Source organism: Taudactylus pleione, unplaced genomic scaffold (genome assembly GCF_031769625.1).
Source record: "Taudactylus pleione unplaced genomic scaffold, aTauple2 ptg000977l, whole genome shotgun sequence".
Classification (NCBI taxonomy): domain Eukaryota; kingdom Metazoa; phylum Chordata; class Amphibia; order Anura; family Myobatrachidae; genus Taudactylus; species Taudactylus pleione.
In genome coordinates, this window is record NW_028285378.1 from 394,570 (window position 1) to 416,764 (window position 22,195).

A 22,195-nucleotide genomic window follows, 5' to 3' on the forward strand; every position below is an offset into this window, starting at 1 on the left:
TTATCCTTTAGCATGTGGCACGTTAAAAAGTTTACTGCACTCACAAACATACTGGGGCTGATGCAGAGTGACTACTACACCAGCTTGCGTAGTATATCTTGTGGGAATTTGCACTGCACATGTGTAGAAAATGAATACACACATATGTGCTAATGCAGAGCCGCACGTATTTTTCTCGCATCTAAGCTATAGGGCAGCTGCAAGTGCACACATGATGACGACTTTTAGTAAACTGGGCACATGTGCTGGTGTATTCAGCTTGAAATGTGTACAGGTCAGCACATCTGCAGCTATACGCTTGTGAGTAATGTACGCCCCTATTTTTGCTAGTAAATTTGTGTCAGCCCCGCTGTCAGTTATCACAAATAGCAATATTTCGGGTCTTACCTCCAGTTAACACCTTTAAAACTGTCTGCATGTTAAACATACTGGTGCTAAGAACAAACTAAACATGTTTTAGGCTTGTTCTTATTTGAACATACCAAACTCCAACAATAATACATTATCTCAATATTTTAACAATAATAATCATACTTTTTTTTTTTTTTTATCCAAGTTGACACATACAATAAAACTACTTGTTTTACTTGATTAAATAAACCTTGCAAGCAAAATCTTACTTGTTTAGTAACTTCTACAGCATGTAGTGTTTTTATAGCTTATAATATGATCGATGCGAACGACGTAGCGCTCCCGACGAGTTGCAGGTGAAAATGTAAAACTGCACCCGCAGTCAGTAGGACATCACGCCCATTTTTGTGGGGACACAGAAACCCAAGTGTTGTGGGGTGGTGTGCTGAGGAAGGGAGGCTGAATTGCTGGTGAAATCTGGGCGACTGTGAAGGGTAGCAACATCAGGGAGAAATTTGAAGTTTAAAGACGTTATGATCCAGGCCTGGTGGGAAATCGGGATTGTTCCATAGAGGGCTCATCGGGTTGGGTATTGGATGCCGGCTGAGAATCCCGATGCCGACATCCGGACATGTTTAAAATACTGACACCTGCCCTAACTACCCTAACCCAACTCCTAAACCTACCCCACTTCCCCTGGCAGCCTAATCCTAACTCCCCTTCTCCGCAGCCTAAACCTCACCCTAATGCCTAACCCTAACCCCAAAACTTACTATCTGGATACTGGTGCTAGAATTGACTGGTGTCGGGATTCCGGAGCTGGCATTCTGAGCGCCGGCAACCTGACCGATGAGATATGAGCTACATCCCAGCTCATCCTGGTAGGATTCTTAACAAAGGAGAATGCCCATTTGCAGTAATCCCAGAGATGCAAAGGAGAATTTCACTCTGGTTTCTGTCATATTAATAATACAGTACATGTTTCTAGTTTATGCCTTTTTATTCACCTTTTATACAGTAATATATACATATAGAAACATATGATGGAATAATTGAGCCAGTTATCCATGGTTGTTTATCAGTCATCTAGTCATCATTATTTGTACATTTCTAATTTGGCTTACATACAGAGCATTTCCTATTAAATTGTGTATGGGTTATATTTGGAAGCTGATGCTCCTGGAATGACAACAAGGGGTTACTAACAATTTTTATTTATTTTATTGAGTGGATTTCATTTTTACGAAAAGAGTAACTTTTTTTTTTTTTTTTCTTTCTATTTGTCCAATGAAAAAAGTGGAAGCGTCCGATTCCTTTTGCATTTCTTTGTTGCACTACAGCATGCCTACTTCTTGTCCTGTAAGCTCAGTGTTACATGTTCTACTGGCATGTCAAGTGCCTTCTTAGTGGTCTGTGAAAGGGTTTAATTATACATGATCCAGGATCAATGAGTTGTATTGATTAGTCGTACAAAAAATTATAGGGTGACTTGACACCATTGGTGTGCCCTTGTTCTTATCATGGCAACCCTTATTCCTCCTGTGCAGGTTAAAGAAGCATTCTTGTGTGTCCTGTGCTATACAGTTGCTGAACTCCCTCCTTTTTAGTGCTTGAGTAGATTAGGGGTTAATTTTATTTTTCTAACCTGTGCTGTGACTGCAGTAATTAAGCCCTTCAGCAGCACCATGTACAGCAGGGATGGGGAACCTCCGGCCCGCTAGACCATTTCATCAGGCCCGGCCAGCTGTGGCTCTCTTCCCCCACACGATCTGCAGGGCTGCTGGACTGGAGACAGTCACAGGAAAAACCTATTTTCCTATTACAGCCAGGCTGTCAGTGGCCACTCAAGACTTCCCGTTTGCCAACCCACTGGCGGTTCAAGTGCAGTCATGCATAGTACTGGCGGCGCAGTGGGAGGCTCCATAAGCCTTCTCTACGATGCATGCAGTCACCCAGTGCCTTCCCCTTGCCATGAGACCCGAGTGACTGAGCTGATTGGGGACGGATTGCAGCTGGTGATCGAGGAAGCGGTGTCCATGTCACTGCCTCTGAAGCAGGAACGCTCCAGCTGTAAGTCCACTTCCACCGACCAAAGATTTTAACAATTGTTTTGTGATCTACATTTATTGTAATAAGTAAATATGTGTAAGTATGTATATGTGTGTGTGATAGATCGATCTATCTGTGTGTGCGTGACAGAGAGGATGCAGTTAAGGCAGCTCAGTAACTATATAGGTGTAATGGGCTGTTGGGGATTTAGAGGGCGGCACCTGTCATCCTGTGTGTGTCCCTTTAAGCTGGGTACACACTGTGTCAACAGTCGATTTGCCGGCACAGCGGCCGGTATGGCCCCCGACTGATGTTAGTAATATCTAAATGACCCTTGGCAGAAAAAAGATTCCCCACCCCTGATGTACAGGTTCTATAACTTTCATTCTGGTTATGATAACCTGATGACCAGTCAGTAATATTCTGGTGCTTACACCTTGATCAGTCTTGGCTCTAAGGGACATTATACAATGACCTAATTTATTTATTTAACAAATCAAGTGAAATATATTTTTGCTGTATAATAGTCTCATAGATAAATATCATTATTATTATTATTTTTTTTTTAAATCGCCCAGTAAACTGTCCTGTCGATTTGTAATGCACTAATGTGGTCTGTGTATGGGACATGTAGAAATGATTGTGAAATGTTTGTAATGCTGACCATTATCTGTACAGAACTAATGTTCCATCTCCATGCATCATTAAGCATCTAAAAATGTATTTATGTAGATAATTAAATCTAAAGCCTGCTTTAAATCACATCCATTCTCTGTTGCACAAAGGCATCTTTTATTCTGCCTATTGCTGTTCACTTCTCTCTTCTGCTTATTATAAGGTTAGGTTGGAAAACAGGTGAAAGTGCCTCTATAAGTGGTGAGGTTAACCCCAGCAGCACTCTGCTAAGATAACTGACAAATAGATGGTGCACTGTAAAGTACCCATTGCCCTGTGGTGAGGGCGCTGTGGGCTTTGAGGTCTGTTTTCTCTTTCTACATACATATTGTATTGGTATTATACTAGACCCACACCACACCAGGTAGTGTGGGAATTTTTTGTTTTAATTACATTTGTAATTTAATTTATTAATTTGAACATAAACATAGGGGATAGAGCTTACATGACTGTTGCAGCATCCCCATAAGAAGTAATGATTGTCCACCTAAATGGTGGGATGTCTCATACAAAGGTTGGGTATGGCATGCTGGCGCTCAGGATCCCGGTGGTCAGGGTTGGGATTCCGACACCTATCTGTAAAAATTACGGGCGTGTGAGTAGCACAGCTCTGTGTGTTATGCAACTGTTATGCACACTATTCTAGTCCACAAAATGTATGCAGTTGAATGGATATAGTAAAATGGAGGCCCTGCACAGCTCCCCTGGGGCCACATTCCTGAGCACCTACCCCCTAGGCAACCAACTCCCACAGCCATACTACTGAAGGGGGTACCCCCAGGCAAACCACCGCTCTGCAGCGACTTTGCTGTGCAGCTTCCCCCGGGCACACAACCCCCCACCCCGCGGTCACATTACTCAGCAACTAGCCAATCCATGCTGCCAATCCAAACCAAGCCATGCTGCCCCCCTCGTGGTCACACCACTATCCCTCTGAAGCTGCTCCGCAATCCCTGGCCACACACAGACCCTCTTACCGGAGAGCTCTGTGCAGCCGGAGTTAGGATACAGCAGACAGCCGGGACGTACAGGAGGATAAGCACAGACTGGGACATACTGCAGGAGTCAGCGCAGGCCCAGGACAGGGAGGAGGAGTCAGTGCAGGATGGGTCATACAGGAGAAGCCAGCGCAGGCCAGGTCGGACACACAGCAGTCACCGCAGGCGACTCTCAACACCTGCACTCCTGTGCATGAAATGACTGCTGCAATACTACAGACACTAATCTGCACTGGGGCTGACAAGGGTCTGCTTCTGCCCTCCCTGCAAAATCTGGTCGCCAGGCAGCAAAAATTGGTCGCCATGGCGACCTGGCCCCCAGGATTTGTCAAGCCCTGGCCTAGCCCCACTACTTACCGTTGGGATGCTGGCGCCAGGATTCTTACTGGTGTCGGGGTTCCGACGCCGGCATTCTGAGCGCTGACATACCAAAAGCCAGGATTTAAATTGCATCCCTTCATACAGCTATACGCAACTGTAGACATGGGTAAAATAGTGTGTAGGAGCAACACCAAGTGGAAGGAGTACTTTGCAATAGAACACAGTATTCACACATTTCATAATATTGTCTTTTTACGAGAAAGGGAGATGGGGCGCCACCGGTTTTAGCTTGTGCACAGAGGTGCCACCAAATGTAACCTAAATCTGCTGCAGAAATCTAGGTGTCCATGAGTAAGGCATTACTGGAATTATATGGAATATTTTCATTTTGAAAGCTTCACAACATGAGCTAATAGATATTCTTAATACCTGACCTAGCTCTGTTCAACACTGCATGAACTTGTATTTCCTGCTGACAAGGAGCCTGGGGTTTCCATGTGTTGCTCTTCAAATTTACTGAGATCAAAAATTGGTTTTCCTTTCTCTGTGCAAATGGTGTAATGTTTAATAACCTAGCACTGTGATGTTTTTGTCTTACAGCGGTTTTTAGTTGCTTTGTCGACAAGCACTAGTAACGCTGGCATCGTGAGATCGACAAGTAGTGTAATTCTACTACTTAAAGCATTTCACATGCACCGGCACTACAAGTTACAGCACACCACTGTTTTGATCTTCTAAGACCTATCTCGCTCTTATAAAACACAACCTCCTGTGTTCCCAGGTCTACGCGTGACTGTGCTTCTCACGTTGTTGTTGATGGTGGTCGGCGCAGGTCTGCGATGTGTTCCTGTATCGGATTTATGGTTCCGGAGAAGGTACATTAGCTCACAGTGTGAGCAGAAAATGTAACGCCAGTTTCCAAACCTAAATTGCGAAGTATAAATGTGACAGCTGCTGTAATCTATGATTGGATGTTTTTCTAATTAAGATACTGTGTGGTATTTGTAGTGAAAGTGAGAGCTAATATTACTCTGTATGTGTTCGGTCTCCACACCTGTAATAACTATCCTCATTCTTGCTAACTAACAGCTAATCTGGAAATTTCCAAGTTTTATTGTTGACTTGTTCATGGTGGTGTAAAGTATTATATTGGATAAGGAGGTGTAGTGTACAGTGTTGTCTTTCATTTTCAGACTCATTCACGGAGGGCAGTTGCTGAATGGATTAGCAGGACCGACTGCAATGAACGCAGCTCCATTCCTCTCTTCAACGTGGTTCTCTCCAAATGAGCGCGCTACGGCCACTGCCATTGCATCCATGCTTAATTACCTAGGTGGAGCCTGTGCATTTTTGGTAGGGCCATTAGTGGTTCCAGCCCCAAATGGTACCTATGGCAAGCTGCTATATAATGGACACACAGGGTTAATAAAGGACCGGATTGAGGCGGTGATGTATGCCGGTAATTATCTGCATAACACATTTCTTTGCTAATATTAGTAATTTTACACTGTTTATTAATTCTTAAATTAACTGTTTAATGCCATTGCTCCAGCAACATTCGGGAGCAATGTGATGGCCCCTGAAGCAGTCAACCCTGGTTGGGACCTGCACCTTACAGTGGATGCAGCCATTCCGTGGACAATAGTCCTGAGCATGTAGCCAGTTAATTGATTAGGAATGAATGTGCCATATCAGTAATTTTGTCCTAATGAATTGTTCCATGCCACACAATGGCTGAATCCCCTGTGCTTGGGAGACTCAATCACTAATACAATTACAGTGCCAACAGTCATTGTGAGGGCTGACCTAATCCTCTGTACCTCCATTCATCAGGAACTAGTGACATCACAGAGGCATAAGGCACTTTGCACTTCAGTGATACCACTAGTTCCTTCTATATTGAGATTTTGAGTTCTCTGGAATGTTAGTGCATTCCCCAAAATGACTGAATCCATTCTATAAAGGTAACAAGTGTTCTTAAGCTAACTTTTTATTAAGTGTTACGCTGCAAAATCCAGATGCTCATTGGTAAAACTCTCCTCCTAACAGCTTAATGCCATTTTATTTGCAAGTTAATCATCAGTAAATTTACTGACCATAAAAGAAAAGAAAACGGATAACCGTAAAAAAACAATCTCTCCTGATTCCCCTCTAATATTGAAAGAAATACAAAAACACCAAGAAGACTCAGTAGACAGCGCTTGACCCCTATTTTTCAGATTGTATGTAATGGGTGCCAGATCATGTATATCTCTCACAAAATATGTAAATCAGGAGACCATGCCACGTGCAGCCCCTGTGTGGTTGTTTGTGGTGTGACCATTAGCATTAGTACGGTACACAGTGTTTCGTAGTGAGACCTAGCCACTTAGGTGAAATAAGGTGAGTATGCTTGGCACATGATAAACAAAATCACAAAAAATAGTCATATAAGTACTAAATGAAGTTTACCGAATGAATAAAATCACAAACAAGCATATAGAAATCTAGTGTTGAATGCTCATATAGTTCCAACAGTAAGCACTCCTAAACTACATATGTGTGTAATTAAAGGTCCTAAATATTGCTTCTGGCAGGCATCCAATAAGTATTCTATGTGCTCTGTAGAAGCACTATAGCAGCTGTGCTATAACTGTCCCTAAACCCTAAGTTCTTCCAAGTTCACAAAGTTCTGTGGTATGCCCAGTGTCCCGTGGGTCCACTCTATTAATGCATGCAGGTGAAGTCAGTCAGCTAGTGGGTTTGCCCGGGTGATCTTCGGGCCAGAACGAGGAGCAGTGGGTTTTTCAGTGGATAACAAAGTGACCACGGACTTAGCTGCCTGATCGGGGCTGATCCAGCGGTACTCTGCCTCGTTAGAAGCACCTCCCGCTGTGGCCGTGCCCCTAGGACAACAACCGCCTAGGGAGGGAGTTGTTCATGTCCGATGGACATTTTACCGTGCACTCCCTCTACTATGAAGGGATTTTGCTTATACCCACTGGTTGAGCACGCCGTGCTCACTCGTGCAGCTGGTGCCCTCTTTCGTTCCGGTGTCTGTGTCCTTTGCTGTCTGACTTCTGGTGCGGCTGCGATGTCTTGTTGTTGGGGCGCTTTTGGGTCACGTGACCTTGTTCTGCAGTGTTTGCCAATAGTCTGTGGTTATTTTAAAGTTATTGCTGTAAGTGAGTGCTATGCTCCCAACGCGTTTCGGTTCTTCTTTGGACCTTCCTCTGGGAGATCAGTGCTTATCTCCCAGAGGAAGGTCCAAAGAAGGACTGAAACATGTTAAAATAGCCACAGACCCGATCAGCAAACCCTGCAAAACAAGATCACGTGACCCAGAAGCGCGCGTTTAACAGGACATCGCAGCCGTACCAGAAGTTAGACGGCAAAGGACACAGACACCGGAGCGAAGGAGGGCACCAGCTTGCCGAGTGATCACGGTGTGCTCAACCTGTGGATGTATGGTGAGTCCCTTCATAGTGGAGGGAGTGCACGGTAAAATGTCCATCAGACCTGAACCGGAGCAATTCCCTCCTTAGGCGGTTGTTGTCCTAGGGGCACGGCCACAGCGGGAGGTGCTTCTAACGAGGCAGAGTACCGCTGGGTCAGCCCCGATCAGGCAGCTAAGGCCGTGGTCACTTTGTTATCCACTGAAAAGCCCATTGCTCCTTGCTCTGCCCCGAAGATCACCTGGGAAACCCCACTGATTGTCTTCACCTACATGCATTAATAGAGTGGACTCACGGGACTCTGGGGCACAACACAGGACCATTTGAACTTGGAAGAACTTAGGGTTTAGGGACAGTTATAGCACAGCTGCTATAGTGCTTCTACAGAGCACATAGAATAGACTTATTGGATGCCTGCCAGAAGCAATATTTAGGACCTTTAATTACACACATATGTAGTTTAGGAGTGCTTACTGTTGGAACTATATGAGCATTGAACACTAGATTTCTATATTCTTGTTAGTGATTTTATTCATTCAGTAAGCTTAATTTAATACTTACATTACAAATTTTTGTGATTTTGATTATCATGTGCCAAGCATACTCACCTTATTTCACCTAAGAGGCTAGGTCTCACTACGAAACATTGTGTACCGTACTAATACTAATGGTCACACCAGATACAGCCACACAGGGGCTGCACGTGGCATGGTCTCCTGGTTTACATATCTTGCGAGAGATATACACGATCTGGCACCCATTACATGCAATCCGAAAAATAGGGTTCAATCGCTGTCTACTGAGTCGTCTTGGTATTTTTGTATTTCTATATTAATGGAGGGAAGACAAAACCTCAAACTAGCTGCTTACCCAATCAGAACCTCAGTGCCTGGGTATCCCCTTATACAGTTCATAATATTCAAAGAAGTGTTACAACAATGATTTTTAGATTAGTCGGATGGTGTGGAGCTAGTATAGCTTTCCCAATATCTCTGTGCATTAAATGATTACACATACTATTGATCTTCTGCCAGTTGGCTTATCAAAGTTCAAATAAGACTGATTTAAAAGCAAAACAAGAAAAACTTAAGATGCGTTCCCAGCACCTGTAAGTTACATAACCCATCCTATGTGGCACAGACGCATCTTACTGGGGTTGTGGGCGCAGAACACCAATAAGCAACTGGTCTATCCATCCACTACTGACTATATTTTCTTTTCTACATCCCTAAGATGTACACGCAGATGCTTTGCTTCTATATATCCTTAATTTTACTTTAACTTTCTGGGTGTATATGTTCATTATACCTTGTAGAAAATGGGCAAATATGGTGTTGCTGTAGTTGGGATATCCGGCTAGTTCAGCATGGCAGCAGACTTGGTTATTTTAATGCTAAATCAGAATATTTTATATTTTAAATTCCTAATATTTAGTTTAAACAAAACTTGGGAGGTTAGTTGTTGAGTCATCCCTTCAGTGTGTTTTCTGGCTGTAATTGTCCTGAGTAATGTAGTGTAATAATAGCAGATCTGTTCTATATGGAGTAATCATACAACTGACCTATACCAGGACTAGTTGGGTCTGGGCAGAATTTGGGGTGTAATCATGGCACCTGCGTTCCTGCAGATTGTGAGACTGACATATAACTCAGAAATCAATGAAGGACTAATGTGTATAACTAGTAATACTTCTTTAATTGCAGAGTTTGGAATAATCGCTGTGGTCTTTGCAGCTGTTTTGGCCTATTTCCCTTCCCATCCCCCGGTTCCCCCTAGTATTGCTGCCGCTGCTCGCAGACTAAGTTACAGGAGCAGTATCGGAAAGATGCTTGGGTGAGTTCTGCATAAACTTCATATACATTATATTCCACTGATTTACCAGTGGTGGCATCATTTTAATGTTTATTTTCCTAATAATTATAATTAATTATGGGCTTTGGTGAGCACGAATGTAGTATTGCTTAATATGATAGAGAAGTAACGTTGTACACTTTCCTCACCCTACCAACTATCGCTGGCAATGTATAATGTAGTGCTATAAGCGCTGGGCCGGTATCAGATGTGAAAATTTATGAAACTAGTTACTAAGCTTTCAAAACATGTGGGAAGCTCTGTATTGTGCTGGAGGACATGAATACAATGCAGAGGGGAATTAAATTTTTTTTTTTTTTATCATCACCAGAGCTCCCTGCTAAGTGATGTGAGCGATTCAAATGTTTTTGAGCGCCCATCATTTATCATAGATGTAGCGCCCAAAATGCAGGGGATTAGCTGTGTAATGCGGCTTCTCCTGTCTATAAAGTTAAAGTGCCTAAAAAACGGATGCACTGCATTTAAGGCACCAAAAGCCCTATTTATTGTGGATTTCTCTTCGCACATAATGGGGGAGTGAGCAGAAATCTGAAATAAGGGAATAGAATTGAATAGCTCCCGGTCACTTAGCCAGGAGCTTTGAGTGTCTCAAACAATAGAATTATCCCCCAGAGTATGTATGCTGTATAATCAGTTGAGGGTCTTGTCATCCTCCAGTGTCTCATGAGCACGTGCAAGGCAAAGGAAAATCTGCTGGATGTGCATGCAGCATGCCCAATATGGGCCAGATTCCGAGCCACACACAATACTGACATTCACGTAGTTGAGTGACTCTTTACAACTGTGCATTCGCAAAAATACTGACTGCCAGGTGTCTGTATTCTAACCCTGTGGGCATGCCGGCATCTGGATTCTGACTGCCTGGATCCCGAGCATCGGCATCCCGTACCCATCCCCCTACAAGCATCCATAAAGGAAGCAGAAAAGTGCTATGTGTCCTACTAATCTGTCTGTTCTCTATCATTAAGGGGTTGAGTTTCGTAGGTAAATTATTCTATTCCTGTTTTCAGGTCCTTTTGTTCTGATTGCGTTTGTTTACACTGTTCCACTCTGTCATGTATTCCTGATAACATTTATTTCCCTAAAGTCTAGAGCCAGCAGAACGCATTTGCTGGGATTTGTGTTTCAGATATTAGTTTGTTTTATGTATCGTTAGAATTATGTGTGGAAGCCGAATTGTGCCAGGACTCCCTGGAGTATTCATTCTAATGATTTGTATGGGTAACAATTGCTTATTTAACACAAAATCAGTCTGACACGGTCTTTGATTTGTAATGTGTGCTTACATAGAGCACAATACCGATAAAACCTTCCAACATTTTGAGAAATGTCGCTTGTAATGCGATGAATGTCTCTGGGTGCTGAGGTTGCTGCAGTTGCAATAGATTTGCTAATCTATAGAGACAACTGAAAGCCAATCTGTAAGTGACCTACAGGATTCACTTACTTTAGATTTTTACCTGCTCATTCAGGTAAATAAAGAAGAATTCAGACTAGTAAAATTAATTTATTCCCTTTTACTGTAATTTGCAACTATCGGCCCAATTGTAATAGCAAGCGATTTGTGGGCATCAACGTATTTCCGGCGAGATAGCTATTGGTGGCATTAGTTTTAATGCAAAAATCTGCTGCTGCTTTTGACATAACAATGGTAGATTCATAGCTGTTGTCTACGCTCTGTGGATTAAACCCAATGCAGCCAGTAAGTTCACTATTCTGCCTGAGACTTCTTGTATTGCTGATGGGCCGAACATTGGTACCACACTCACAGTGGCTGCCTTCAATGGCTGTAGGTGACTAGTTTGCTTTAACTCAGACTTATCTCCGTATCTGGCTACCTGCCTTGTCTATTAATGATGTAAATATAAATATAAAATGCAGTTTAAAAGATCATGAAAATGAATTGTACTCAAGTATTACTATACCTTTCGATAGGCAAGTTCTGCATTATATACCTATAAATTATTATAGCACAATGTAAGCGGTGATTTTTAGATATGATTTCAGTTTGAAGACATGATGATCAGATACAGGTGAAGAGAGATCTAGGGCCTGATTCAGCCGTGCAATGCTGAATGCAGATTCACGATTAACTGGAATCTGCACATGTGCAGAATGGGTCCTGCGTGATTGCACACAGCCCCTGCTATGCCTCTGCATAATTTACAGTCAGCGCTGTTCTCAGACAGGTGCACCATGATGAGGAAGCAGGGTACAAAGAGGACATTTCTCATGGCCCTGTTCGGCAGCTAGGGAGGGGTGCGCATGGAGGCTGCGGATATATACACAGGTGCCCCAGCGCCGAGGACATGCTGCTGATAATGCTCACTGTAGCTGCAATACAAGTCTCTCATCCATGATCCTCCTGTCCTTCCCAGCACATCCCAGTGGCCGCACCCCAGCCAGCTGCAGAGCAGCAGCAGGGGGAGTTGTGGTGAAAAGCAGGGTACTGTGGTGACACTGCATAGGTTGTTAAGAGATGCAGGGGGCAGTGTCGAGATTAAATTGCTCCTGTGCGAAGCCATGGCAATAATACTCTGATGATGCTGTTGTTCTGAAAAAGACTGTACCTTTAAATTGACGCTATGTTCTGTTTTTTTTTTTTTTTTTTTTTTTTTTTAATGTTTGAAAATTGGTCATATTTATTTGAAGTATCACTTTTGGTTATCACAATATTTTCCTATTTTAATGTCTGTAAAATGTCACATTAGTGGTCCCGTGATAGGAAGTCCATGTTGTCTGTCTCATAATGCCAATCTGCTTTCTTTCAGTAATGTGCGCTTCCTAATGATCGCACTGGCTTATGCTATTCCCCTAGGATTCTACGCTGGGTGGTCTGGAGTTTTGGATCTGATTTTATCTCATGTCAACGTCAGCCAGGTAAGGATGACCATGATGAACCTGCTCCATGTGTGTTACTTACTGTGTTTTGTGAAGATTTATACTTCTCCCATGTCAGCCTGTATTTCCTACAGTACTATCCATGTAGAGACCTGAACATAAGCAGTAATGTAAGTATTACTGTATGATATTACAGGTGGAACGCTCTGTAATTCAGGCTAATATTTGCTATGCTATGAGGTGCAAGTAAGGGTTCCATACTGTAATGGCCAGAAATCTGTCTAGCACTCATCATGTGAGGTTACAATGGAATATATATTCCCCATTCTGTCTTTATTTGCGGATCAGTTTCCATAAAGGTTTCCTCTTGAATCCATTCCTAAATGACCATTATTGGGAAATATTGTTTCCATCTAGTAGTTGGAATAAACTTCCTAGTGGTTCATCCTCATAAATCTTGTAATCATTTTTAGTTTAAAACTTATTCCAATTATTTCAAATAAATTTACTTCCCACAAGTGTCAGGATGTTTTACTGATGTTTCAATATGTCATTTGTCACTTTTATTTCTACTTCAGGGTCCATAGGGAGTCCACAGGGTTGACCTTGGGGTTATAGCTGGAACAGGATCCATGGGCACCACACAGTTAAGCTTTTAGCTCCCAGGATGCACTTGGGTCCTCCTCTATACCCCGCCCCCGAGCCACAGGCACCTCAGTGTAAGCTGGTGCCCGGCCGGAGTCGGTCACCGCGCAGGGGGGCTGCAGGAGCAGCCCCCAGAAGCTTTTTATTTTAAGTTAGATTTTATTTATTTTAATCTTTTTACTACAGACGGCAGCGAAGGGCTGTCTGTACAGACGCCCACGCTGCCGCTCTGATCCCCGACTGGCGCCGCGACGCCAGTACTGATCTGGGGATCGCGGCGGGAGGGCAGAGTCCGTACTAGCCGGACTCTGTCTACCTCCCAGGACTGCTGCCGGAGTCGCCGGGGATTCAGGTAAGCCGCGCGTCGCTGGCTAGCGGCGGCGCGCGGAATGCCTTAAATGCAGTTCTTTAGCCCCCGGTCCTGGGGACAGACCGGAGGCTGCTGGCAGTGGCGGCGGGCCCCCCCATAACCCGTGGGACCACTAGACCACCAGGGATAAAGGGGCAAGCGGGAAGCCAGCATCCCTGGGGTTATGGCCAGCCAGGGGAGGAAGCCTTCCCTGTCAGCGGCTCCTCCCCTCAGCTCAGCGCGCCTTTCAGCACGCAGTCTGGCGTCGCTGAGCTGCAGTTACACGGCCACTCCTCCTCTGAGGTCTCCAGCGGCCATTTTCCCAGTGGCAGCGCAGATCTCAGGGAGCACGCGGACCGGTCCCCCTGTGTACCTCTCCCCTGATTAAGGACAGCGTACACAGCACTATAGCCCTCCCAGACACTGAATCTGGGCAGGTTGATTGTAGTGTAAAGGTGCAGTGAGTATATCTTCCTGCATGGTATGTGACTATTGCTAGTGCTGCCGTCTGTGCTTATTTTCTACTTACTGTCAGCTTATACCTATCCCTTTACTTCTCCTACAAGCCCTACAGGTGTGTGGGGGAGGGGCGTTTCTACTGACCTCACTTATATAGATCACGTATTTGTGAGGTCCGTCACATACAGTTGTGTGCTACTCAGTGCCATATTGTGGGCTGTTGTTCAGCACACCGGTGAGTGCGTTTTACTTCTACCCTGGTGCCAGATATATAATATATTCTGTCATGTCAGACGAGGAGGTTGAGCGCTCAGTGGCTCTGGTGTTGGCCTCCTGCGGATGCTGTTCTGCAGGAGTAGATAGGGAGGATTTGTCACAGGATGGCCTGTGTAGTCGATGCCAGGTGGCTCCTGGCCCATCCAGACCTTCTCTGGCGCAGGAACCACCGTGGGCGATGTTTTCTCAAGTGCTGGTGTCTATTGCGGACCGTCTGTCGGTCCCGACTGCTCTCCCTACTAGGGCGGTGCCCCAGCCGACCATCCGCCATTCTCCGGGTGTCCCGCAGTTATTGCGGAGTCCTCCTGGGTCTCAATCAGTAGGTCCCTATGCGGGGTTGCCTATGTATATACAGGCTTCCCCTGTGCCGCAGCAGCCTGTGGTACCTTTTCAGGACCCTATGGCGACTCCTCCACCATGGGTGGATGTGCTCTCCAACTCCGTGCAAAATTTGGCGGCCGCTTCCTCGGCTTTTCAGTCAATGTTGCAGACTGACATACCTTCTAGGATTTCAAAACGCCCACTCATGACACTGGCTGCTCAGGTATCGGACTCAGAGGGTTCCTCAGATGATGGGGAGGTCCCTGATGACACTGACTCGGACGCCTCGGTCCAGGAAATGGATACCAAGTCGTCCATTAATGTGCGAGCACTAGTTAGGGCGGTGCGAGCTATTCTTCTTATAGAGGATGAGGCACCGGTTCCTAAGTCGAAGTTTCCTAGTTTCAAAAAAACTAAGGTGGCTTCTGCAGTGTTTCCCCTGTCGGATCAGTTGACGGATCATATGGCGGTAGCTTGGCAGGCGCCCAGTAAGAGATTCCTTCCTCAGAAGCGGTTGGCTTCTAATTACCCCTTCCCTGAGGCACATTGTAAAAAATGGGAAACTCCACCGGCGGTGGATTCCCATGTCACCCGTTTAACTCGGGGCGCCACCTTACCATTACCGTCGATATCCTCGCTGAAGGATCCCACGGACAGGAAAGTTGAGACTTGCTTAAAGTCTATTTACTCCCTCTCCGGGGCGGTGGCCCGACCGTCCATGGCCATCTCCTGGGTGGCCAAGGCCATTGAGGGGTGGGCCAATGCATTGGAAGATACCTTCCCAGACGACGCTCCGGATGTCCAGCGGGCGTTGTTGGGACAAGTGAGGGACGCTGCTTCTTACATTGGTGAAGCTTCTTTAGATGCTAGTCTGCTGACCTCGCGGGTATCGGCTGCAGCGGTGTCTGGCCGCCGATCCTTGTGGTTGTGGTTCTGGAGAGCGGACTCTGATTCAAAGAAGGGTCTGGAGGCCTTACCGTTCAATGGGGAATTACTATTTGGTCCGGACTTGGACAAAATAGTGGACACCCTGGCTAAATCCAAGTCGGCCTTCCTCCCTTCGGCGGCACTGCCTGCTAAGGTTCGGAGTTCGGCTTTTCGTTCCTTTCGGGTTCAGGGTAAGGCGAAAGGTCAGTCCTTCCCGAGACAGTCTGCGAGTAAGACTGCCTCTAAACCCAAGAAGCAAGCCTGGAGTGCTCGGCGCCCTTCTTCCAAGCAGGAAGATAAACCTGCGGCCTGATGGGACGGCCCTCCCTCTGGGGGACCTCAGAGTGGGAGGCCGACTTCTTCTATTTGCCCAGTGCTGGCACAATACCACCACGGATGCCTGGGTTCGAGAAGTGGTCTCCCAGGGGTACGCCCTGTCTTTTCGGCACAGACCACCCCACCAGTTTTTCTGCACAAGTCCTTCTCAGGACAAGACCAAGGCGTTACAGGTTCAGGAGGCTATAGAGTCCTTGCTGAAAGCAGGGGTCATTGTTCCCGTTCCTCTATCACGAGGGACGGGGTATTATTAGTCTCTGTTTCTGGTGCAGAAACCCAATGGTTCTCATCGCCCTATCCTCAACTTGAAGTCTCTGAACAAATTCCTCAGAGTTCCCAAGTTCAGGATGGAAACGTTACGTTCCATCATTCTGGCGATGGAACCGGGGGATTACATGGTGTCCCTGGACATCCAGGACGCCTACCTCCATGTTCCGATAGCATTTTCACACCAGCGGTATCTGAGGTTCGCTATCCTTCAACACCACTATCAGTTCCGGGCGCTACCCTTTGGTATCTCCACGGCACCAAGGGTGTTCACGAAGATTATGGCGGTCATGGCCGCACATCTTCGGAACCAGAATGTACGGCAGCTGCCGTATCTGGACGACCTCCTGTTGCTGGCGAGCTCCCCGGAGGTACTGCTTCAACATCTCCACCTGACGATCGCTTGCCTGCAAGCACACGGGTGGTTGATAAATTGGAAAAAGTCCTCCCTGATTCCATCACAGCGGATGGTTCATTTGGGAGCCCTGCTGGATTCGCGTCAGCAAAGGATCTTCCTGACTCCGGAGAAGGTCGCCTCCCTACAGCTGCGGATACACAGTTGCCTGAGCCGTTGCCGTCTGTCGGTCCATTCGGCTATGAGAGTTCTGGGGTCCATGGTGTCGACATTCGACATGGTGGAATTTGCCCAGTTCCATTCCCGGCCCCTGCAGGGGCTGATTCTATCAGAATGGAACGGGTTACCTCACCGGATCCGCTCTCAGGTGCTGGTGTTGTCTCCGGACGTTCGGCAATCTTTGGCTTGGTGGCTTCAGACAGCTCATCTGGTCGAGGGGCGCCCATTTTGGATCCCGGACTGGGTCCTGCTCACGACGGATGCCAGTCTCCGGGGTTGGGGGGCAGTGACCGGCTCTTTGTCGCTTCAGGGTCGTTGGTCAGCGGAAGAAGCACTTCTCCCCATCAACATCCTGGAACTGCGGGCAGTATACAGGGCCCTGCAGTCGTCCGGCCCCGCTCTTCACGGAAGGGCGGTACAGGTGCAGTCCGACAACGCCACCACGGTGGCGTATATCAACCACCAAGGCGGAACTCGCAGTCAGGCAGCGATGTCGGAGGTGTCTCGTATCCTGACTTGGGCGGAGGGTCACATTCCGGCGATCTTGGCGGTCTTCATCCCCGGAGTCCTCAATTGGGAGGCGGACTTCCTCAGCCGTCACGACGTGCATCCCGGGGAATGGTCGCTTCACCCAGAGGTGTTTCAGCTACTCGTGGACAGGTGGGGACTGCCGGAGCTGGACTTGATGGCCTCCCGTCACAATCACAAGTTGCCCGTTTACGGGTCAAGGACAAGAGACGCAGGCGCAAGTCTGGTGGACGCGCTGTCGGTGAAATGGACGTTTCACCTGGCGTATCTGTTTCCTCCGCTATCCCTGCTTCCTCGGGTTCTGCGGAAATTCAAGCAGGACGGCGGCATGCTCGTGCTGGTAGCTCCGGCGTGGCCCAGACGTCCTTGGTACTCCGATCTCAGGAGCCTCTCCATCGACGCTCCGTACCTTCTTCCTCAGCGTCGGGACCTGTTGTCTCAGGGGCCCTGCCTTTACCCGGATCTGGGTCGGCTGTCTTTGACGGCGTGGCTCTTGAGACAGCCGTCTTGAGGTCTCGGGGCTTCTCCAGTTCGGTTATTGGTACCATGCTCAGGGCACGCAAGCCTGCTTCAGCACGGATTTATCACAGAGTGTGGCACACTTACTTTCAGTGGTGTGAGTCCAGACATTATGATCCTCAGGTGTTCAGAGTTTCCAGGATCTTGGAATTTCTTCAGTCAGGATTGGATCTCGGCTTACGCCTTGCATCTCTGAAGGTTCATGTGTCCGCCTTGTCCGTGTGGTTTCAACGGCGGATTGCAATACTACCAGACGTTCACACCTTTTTCCAGGGTGTTCTCAGGATCCAGCCTCCCTTTGTGCCTCCTGTGGCTCCTTGGGACTTGGCGGTGGTGCTACGGGTCCTGCAGGGTCCTCCGTTTGAGCCTTTTGAGGCGGTGGAGCTCAAGTGGCTGACATTTAAGACGGTTTTTCTCCTGGCAATTGCTTCGGCCAGGAGGGTGTCTGAATTGGGGGCGCTTTCCTGTCGCCCTCCTTTCCTGATTTTTCACCAGGACAGAGCGGTGCTCCGCACTCGTCCTGAGTTTTTGCCCAAAGTGGTCTCGAAGTTCCACATTAATCAGGAACTTGTTGTACCAGCTTTTCAGTCCCCTGATCTTTCAGCTGGTGAGACTTCCTTAGATGTGGTCCGGGCGCTTAGAATTTATGTAGACCGGACGGCTTCGGTTAGGAAGTCTGATTCCTTGTTTATCCTCTTTGGTTTTCACAAGAGGGGTTGGCCTGCCAACAAACAAACGTTAGCCCGTTGGCTTCGTTCCGTTATTTGTGAGGCTTATGCACAAGAGGGTTTACCTGTGCCAGCCTCTGTTAAGGCTCATTCCACTCGTTCTGTGGGTCCCTCTTGGGCTGCTAGAAGTGGCGCTTCTGCTGTTCAGCTGTGTAAGGCGGCCACTTGGTCTTCTATTCAAACGTTTTTGAGGTTCTATGCGTTTGACACCTTCGCCTCTCAGGATGCTTCCTTTGGGCGCCGGGTGCTCCTTTCAGCACAGGAGCGTCCCCGCCCTTAGTTGAACTGCTTTGGGACATCCCCAAGGTCAACCCTGTGGACCCCCTATGGACCCTGAAGTAGAAAACAGGAGATATGGTAAGAACTTACCTTTGTTATCTCTGTTTCTACGAAGTCCATAGGGTCCACAGGGCGCCCGCCCTGACGCACCTGGCTTCAAATGGGCTGTGTGGCTGGTCACCGGTTTTCCGTCTCCTATTGCTGTGAGTATGGTTTCTTGTGTGTTCCAGTCTTCCTTCTCTCTGTTCCATATTCTCCTCCGGCCTAGGCTGCTTACCAACTGAGGTGCCTGTGGCTCGGGAGCGGGGTATAGAGGAGGACCCAAGTGCATCCTGGGAGCTAAAAGCTTAACTGTGTGGTGCCCATGGATCCTGTTCCAGCTATAACCCCAAGGTCAACCCTGTGGACCCTATGGACTTCGTAGAAACAGAGATAACAAAGGTAAGTTCTTACCATATCTCCTGTTATTTAGCAACTTGAAAAACTTTTTGAGATTGCGGAGGTGACGCCATGTTTCACACACCTAGTCCTAATAAATGTTACACATGCAGAAGCATAAGGTTTGTTGTCTGTTGCAGGTAGATGCCGGCTGGATAGGATTCTGGTCAGTTGTGGGCGGTTGTTTTGTGGGAATAGCAGTAGGAAGGTAAGCGTTTCATGATAACCTAAACATGAATGAGGTTTAATGTTGTTTATAATACAAGTTTAAGGTGATGTGTAGACCTGTGTATCAAGCTGAGTGAGCTACATTTCATGTTTCTGTTACCAAGACTTCTTGCACTCAGCACCTCATCTCTGATACTCGCTTCCTCTCCAAGACTAGCTTTCCCCCCTTCAAACATACACTAAAAGCACACCTCTTCATCAGAGCCTACCATCCCTCCTTCTTCTTCTCTCTTACTCCCTCCTTCCCACTCCTACACTTCTCCCCAGTTCACACTCCAACTGATCACCCCTATACTTTGTATGTAAGCTCTCATGTGCAGGGCCCTCCCTGCCTCATGTTTCATCCCTAGCACTATCCTTGCTTCAGGATTAGTCTCAGTCATTCTCCTTGTCTTGTCTCCTACTCCCTGTGTGCTCACTCCCCACTGGGAATAGTCTCACCGTTAAGTGAGTAACCCAACCCTCGCCTTTGTCTGCGTCATACATAATTCATCAGTTTTTATTCTGTATTGTGCCACAGTTATGTCAATTTACGGTCATTGCACTATTGTTATATCAGTTTCTTTGTTTTTGTGTTTTCCCTGTACGGTGCTGCGGAAACTGTGGCACCTTTAAAATAGATGATGATGATCTTTGCTTTTCCTGGGAAGAGGGATTAGTATCGGGGTGTGAGATCTGGATGGCACTGCTGTTTCAATGTGCTAAAAAGTAATGATAGAGTTTAGAAAGTGTCCTAAAATAGGTGAGACCATTTTATGTAATAATTTAAGCATAAATGCAGATGTTTGGGAAGGTCTATTGTACCATTTACAAATGCATATGTAAAGGTAGGTTTCTATACATTGACAAGAGTGGAGATTTAACATCATTCTATATGAACTTTTGACAGTGTTATGGGCAATGTTTCTAAGTGTTTTAAAAATGACATTTCAAATAGCACTAGTTCCACCTCTCCACACTTCCAGGACGGTGGGAAGTCCTACTGTATTGCCTTTAAACTGTATTCCTCATAAACACCTTCTGAGAAGTTCTTAACATGTTAAAGTCTTTACCTTGTATTGCGAGAATATGTGGACTCTGAAAGTGTGAATTTATACAATACAGTATTTTCTGTCAAGGGGTAACTTTACTAATGGCAACAAATGGTTGGGCAGCAGTGTTTGGTTTAATATGTGATATCTATCTATACATAGTATAAAATAAAGTGCCAAGTAGGTGTCTGCCTGTTTGTTCAGGCTAATCTCAAGAACTACTGGATGGATTTTGATGCTGTTTTCACTATTCTAATTAGTATTTGTCGAGGAAGGTTTAAGTATATGAAACATTAACATACGACAAAAGGGAGCTGAGCAGTGACTATTTTAGTGACGCAAGTCAATGAAAAAAAGATGTCTGATCGCTCATTGGCTTACGTTAAAGATGTATCGCAACGATTCATTTTATACCATGTAGAGATTTGATACGTATTATCCGGTTTCTAAAAAAAAAAAAATCTGATGTAAGCCCTGTTTACTGATACAAATTTTCAGTTTTTCCAAACTAGTCCAATTCCCAGTAAGAGTCTACTTTGGCATGACAATAACTAAAGCACAGGGACAGGCACTTAGCGTACTTGGAGTTGACATGAATGGAGACACTTTTTCTCATGGACAACTTTACGTGGCTCTTTTGCACATCACGTCAAAACTAAATCTTTTTGTGTTGATGTCAAGAGCGAAAACTACTAATGTAGTCTCTGTGATTGTGCTGAGTGGTAAAATGTGGGTCCCAGGAGAAAAAAATGGGGTCCTCCTACCTGACCATTTCTGGGTCCCATCATAATTTATGCTTTAGAGCTTCCCGTATGCCCCTCAGACCTCCACATGCTACCACACTGCCTCACATACCCATAGAATGCCCATCTGATACCCCCAATAGCATCAGTTTTGTACACAGAGGTCAGACTGCAGTACCCATTGACAATAGTGGGGACTGCAGTCTGCTGCTGTAGATAGCCTTCTGCGGGAGATTTCTGTGAAATCTCCTGCATTAAGCTGTTCTTACATAGCGGTGATACATAAAATTATGCAGAAACTGAAGTTTCTGCCTTATTGTTTTAAAATCCATGAATCGATAAATACATTTTAAAAACATACCAAAAAGATTTTCTTCTCTTACCTTTGAACAGAAATGCTCAAATAATTCTATGCTTCTAACTGTGTACTCTTCTGTCCTTTAATTCTGTGTGAGCTAGATGGGGGGCGACTGCGCTCATGCTGCAGGTACTTTTGGCTCCTCATCTTCTTAATGTGTGGGAGTAAGAGGTGGGGAGCCGGGAACAGGAAGATTCGGGGAGTCAGATTATAGGTGAGGGGAGCTGGGGACAGAAAAAGGGGCTGAATGCCAGGTATTAGATGTGGAGGAGAGCCATGTACAGGAGGTGGAGGGTAGCTAGGGACAGGAGGAGTAGGCAGGGAAAGGAGAATGGTCTGGGTGACATGGGGAGAGGAGTTGCAGATAGGAGGAGGTGGAGGGGTAGGCAGGGACAGGAGAAGGGGCTGAGTGCCACTGGGTATTAGAGGGGGAGAGGAGCCACTGACAGGATGAGGTGGAGGGGAGCTGGGACGAGTAAGCAGGGACAGGGGCTGGTTGCCACCGGGTATTAGAGGTGGAGGGGAGGCAGGGATTAGAGGCAGAAAGCTGGAGACTGCAGGTGCGCTGCTGTTCTCTATTTCCTGAAACTGAATTAATGGCCATGGCCGCGTTGTCCTCAAAGCAGGCAGGGAGGAGGGGGCAGGGCC

General features: G+C 46.4%; 1 protein-coding gene across 2 annotated transcripts in view; it reads left to right on the forward strand.

Annotated features, from left to right (window-relative positions):
• The window catches only part of SLC49A4 (solute carrier family 49 member 4), a 59,544-nt gene that overhangs the window by 15,583 nt on the left and 21,766 nt on the right, over positions 1-22,195 (forward strand). For both annotated transcript variants that reach the window (XM_088460730.1, XM_088460731.1), the window contains exons 2-6: positions 5,176-5,269; positions 5,588-5,853; positions 9,532-9,661; positions 12,472-12,580; positions 19,328-19,395. In XM_088460730.1, coding sequence (XP_088316856.1) covers positions 5,176-5,269; positions 5,588-5,853; positions 9,532-9,661; positions 12,472-12,580; positions 19,328-19,395 — 667 coding nt within the window. The remainder of the gene's footprint in view (positions 1-5,175; positions 5,270-5,587; positions 5,854-9,531; positions 9,662-12,471; positions 12,581-19,327; positions 19,396-22,195) is intronic.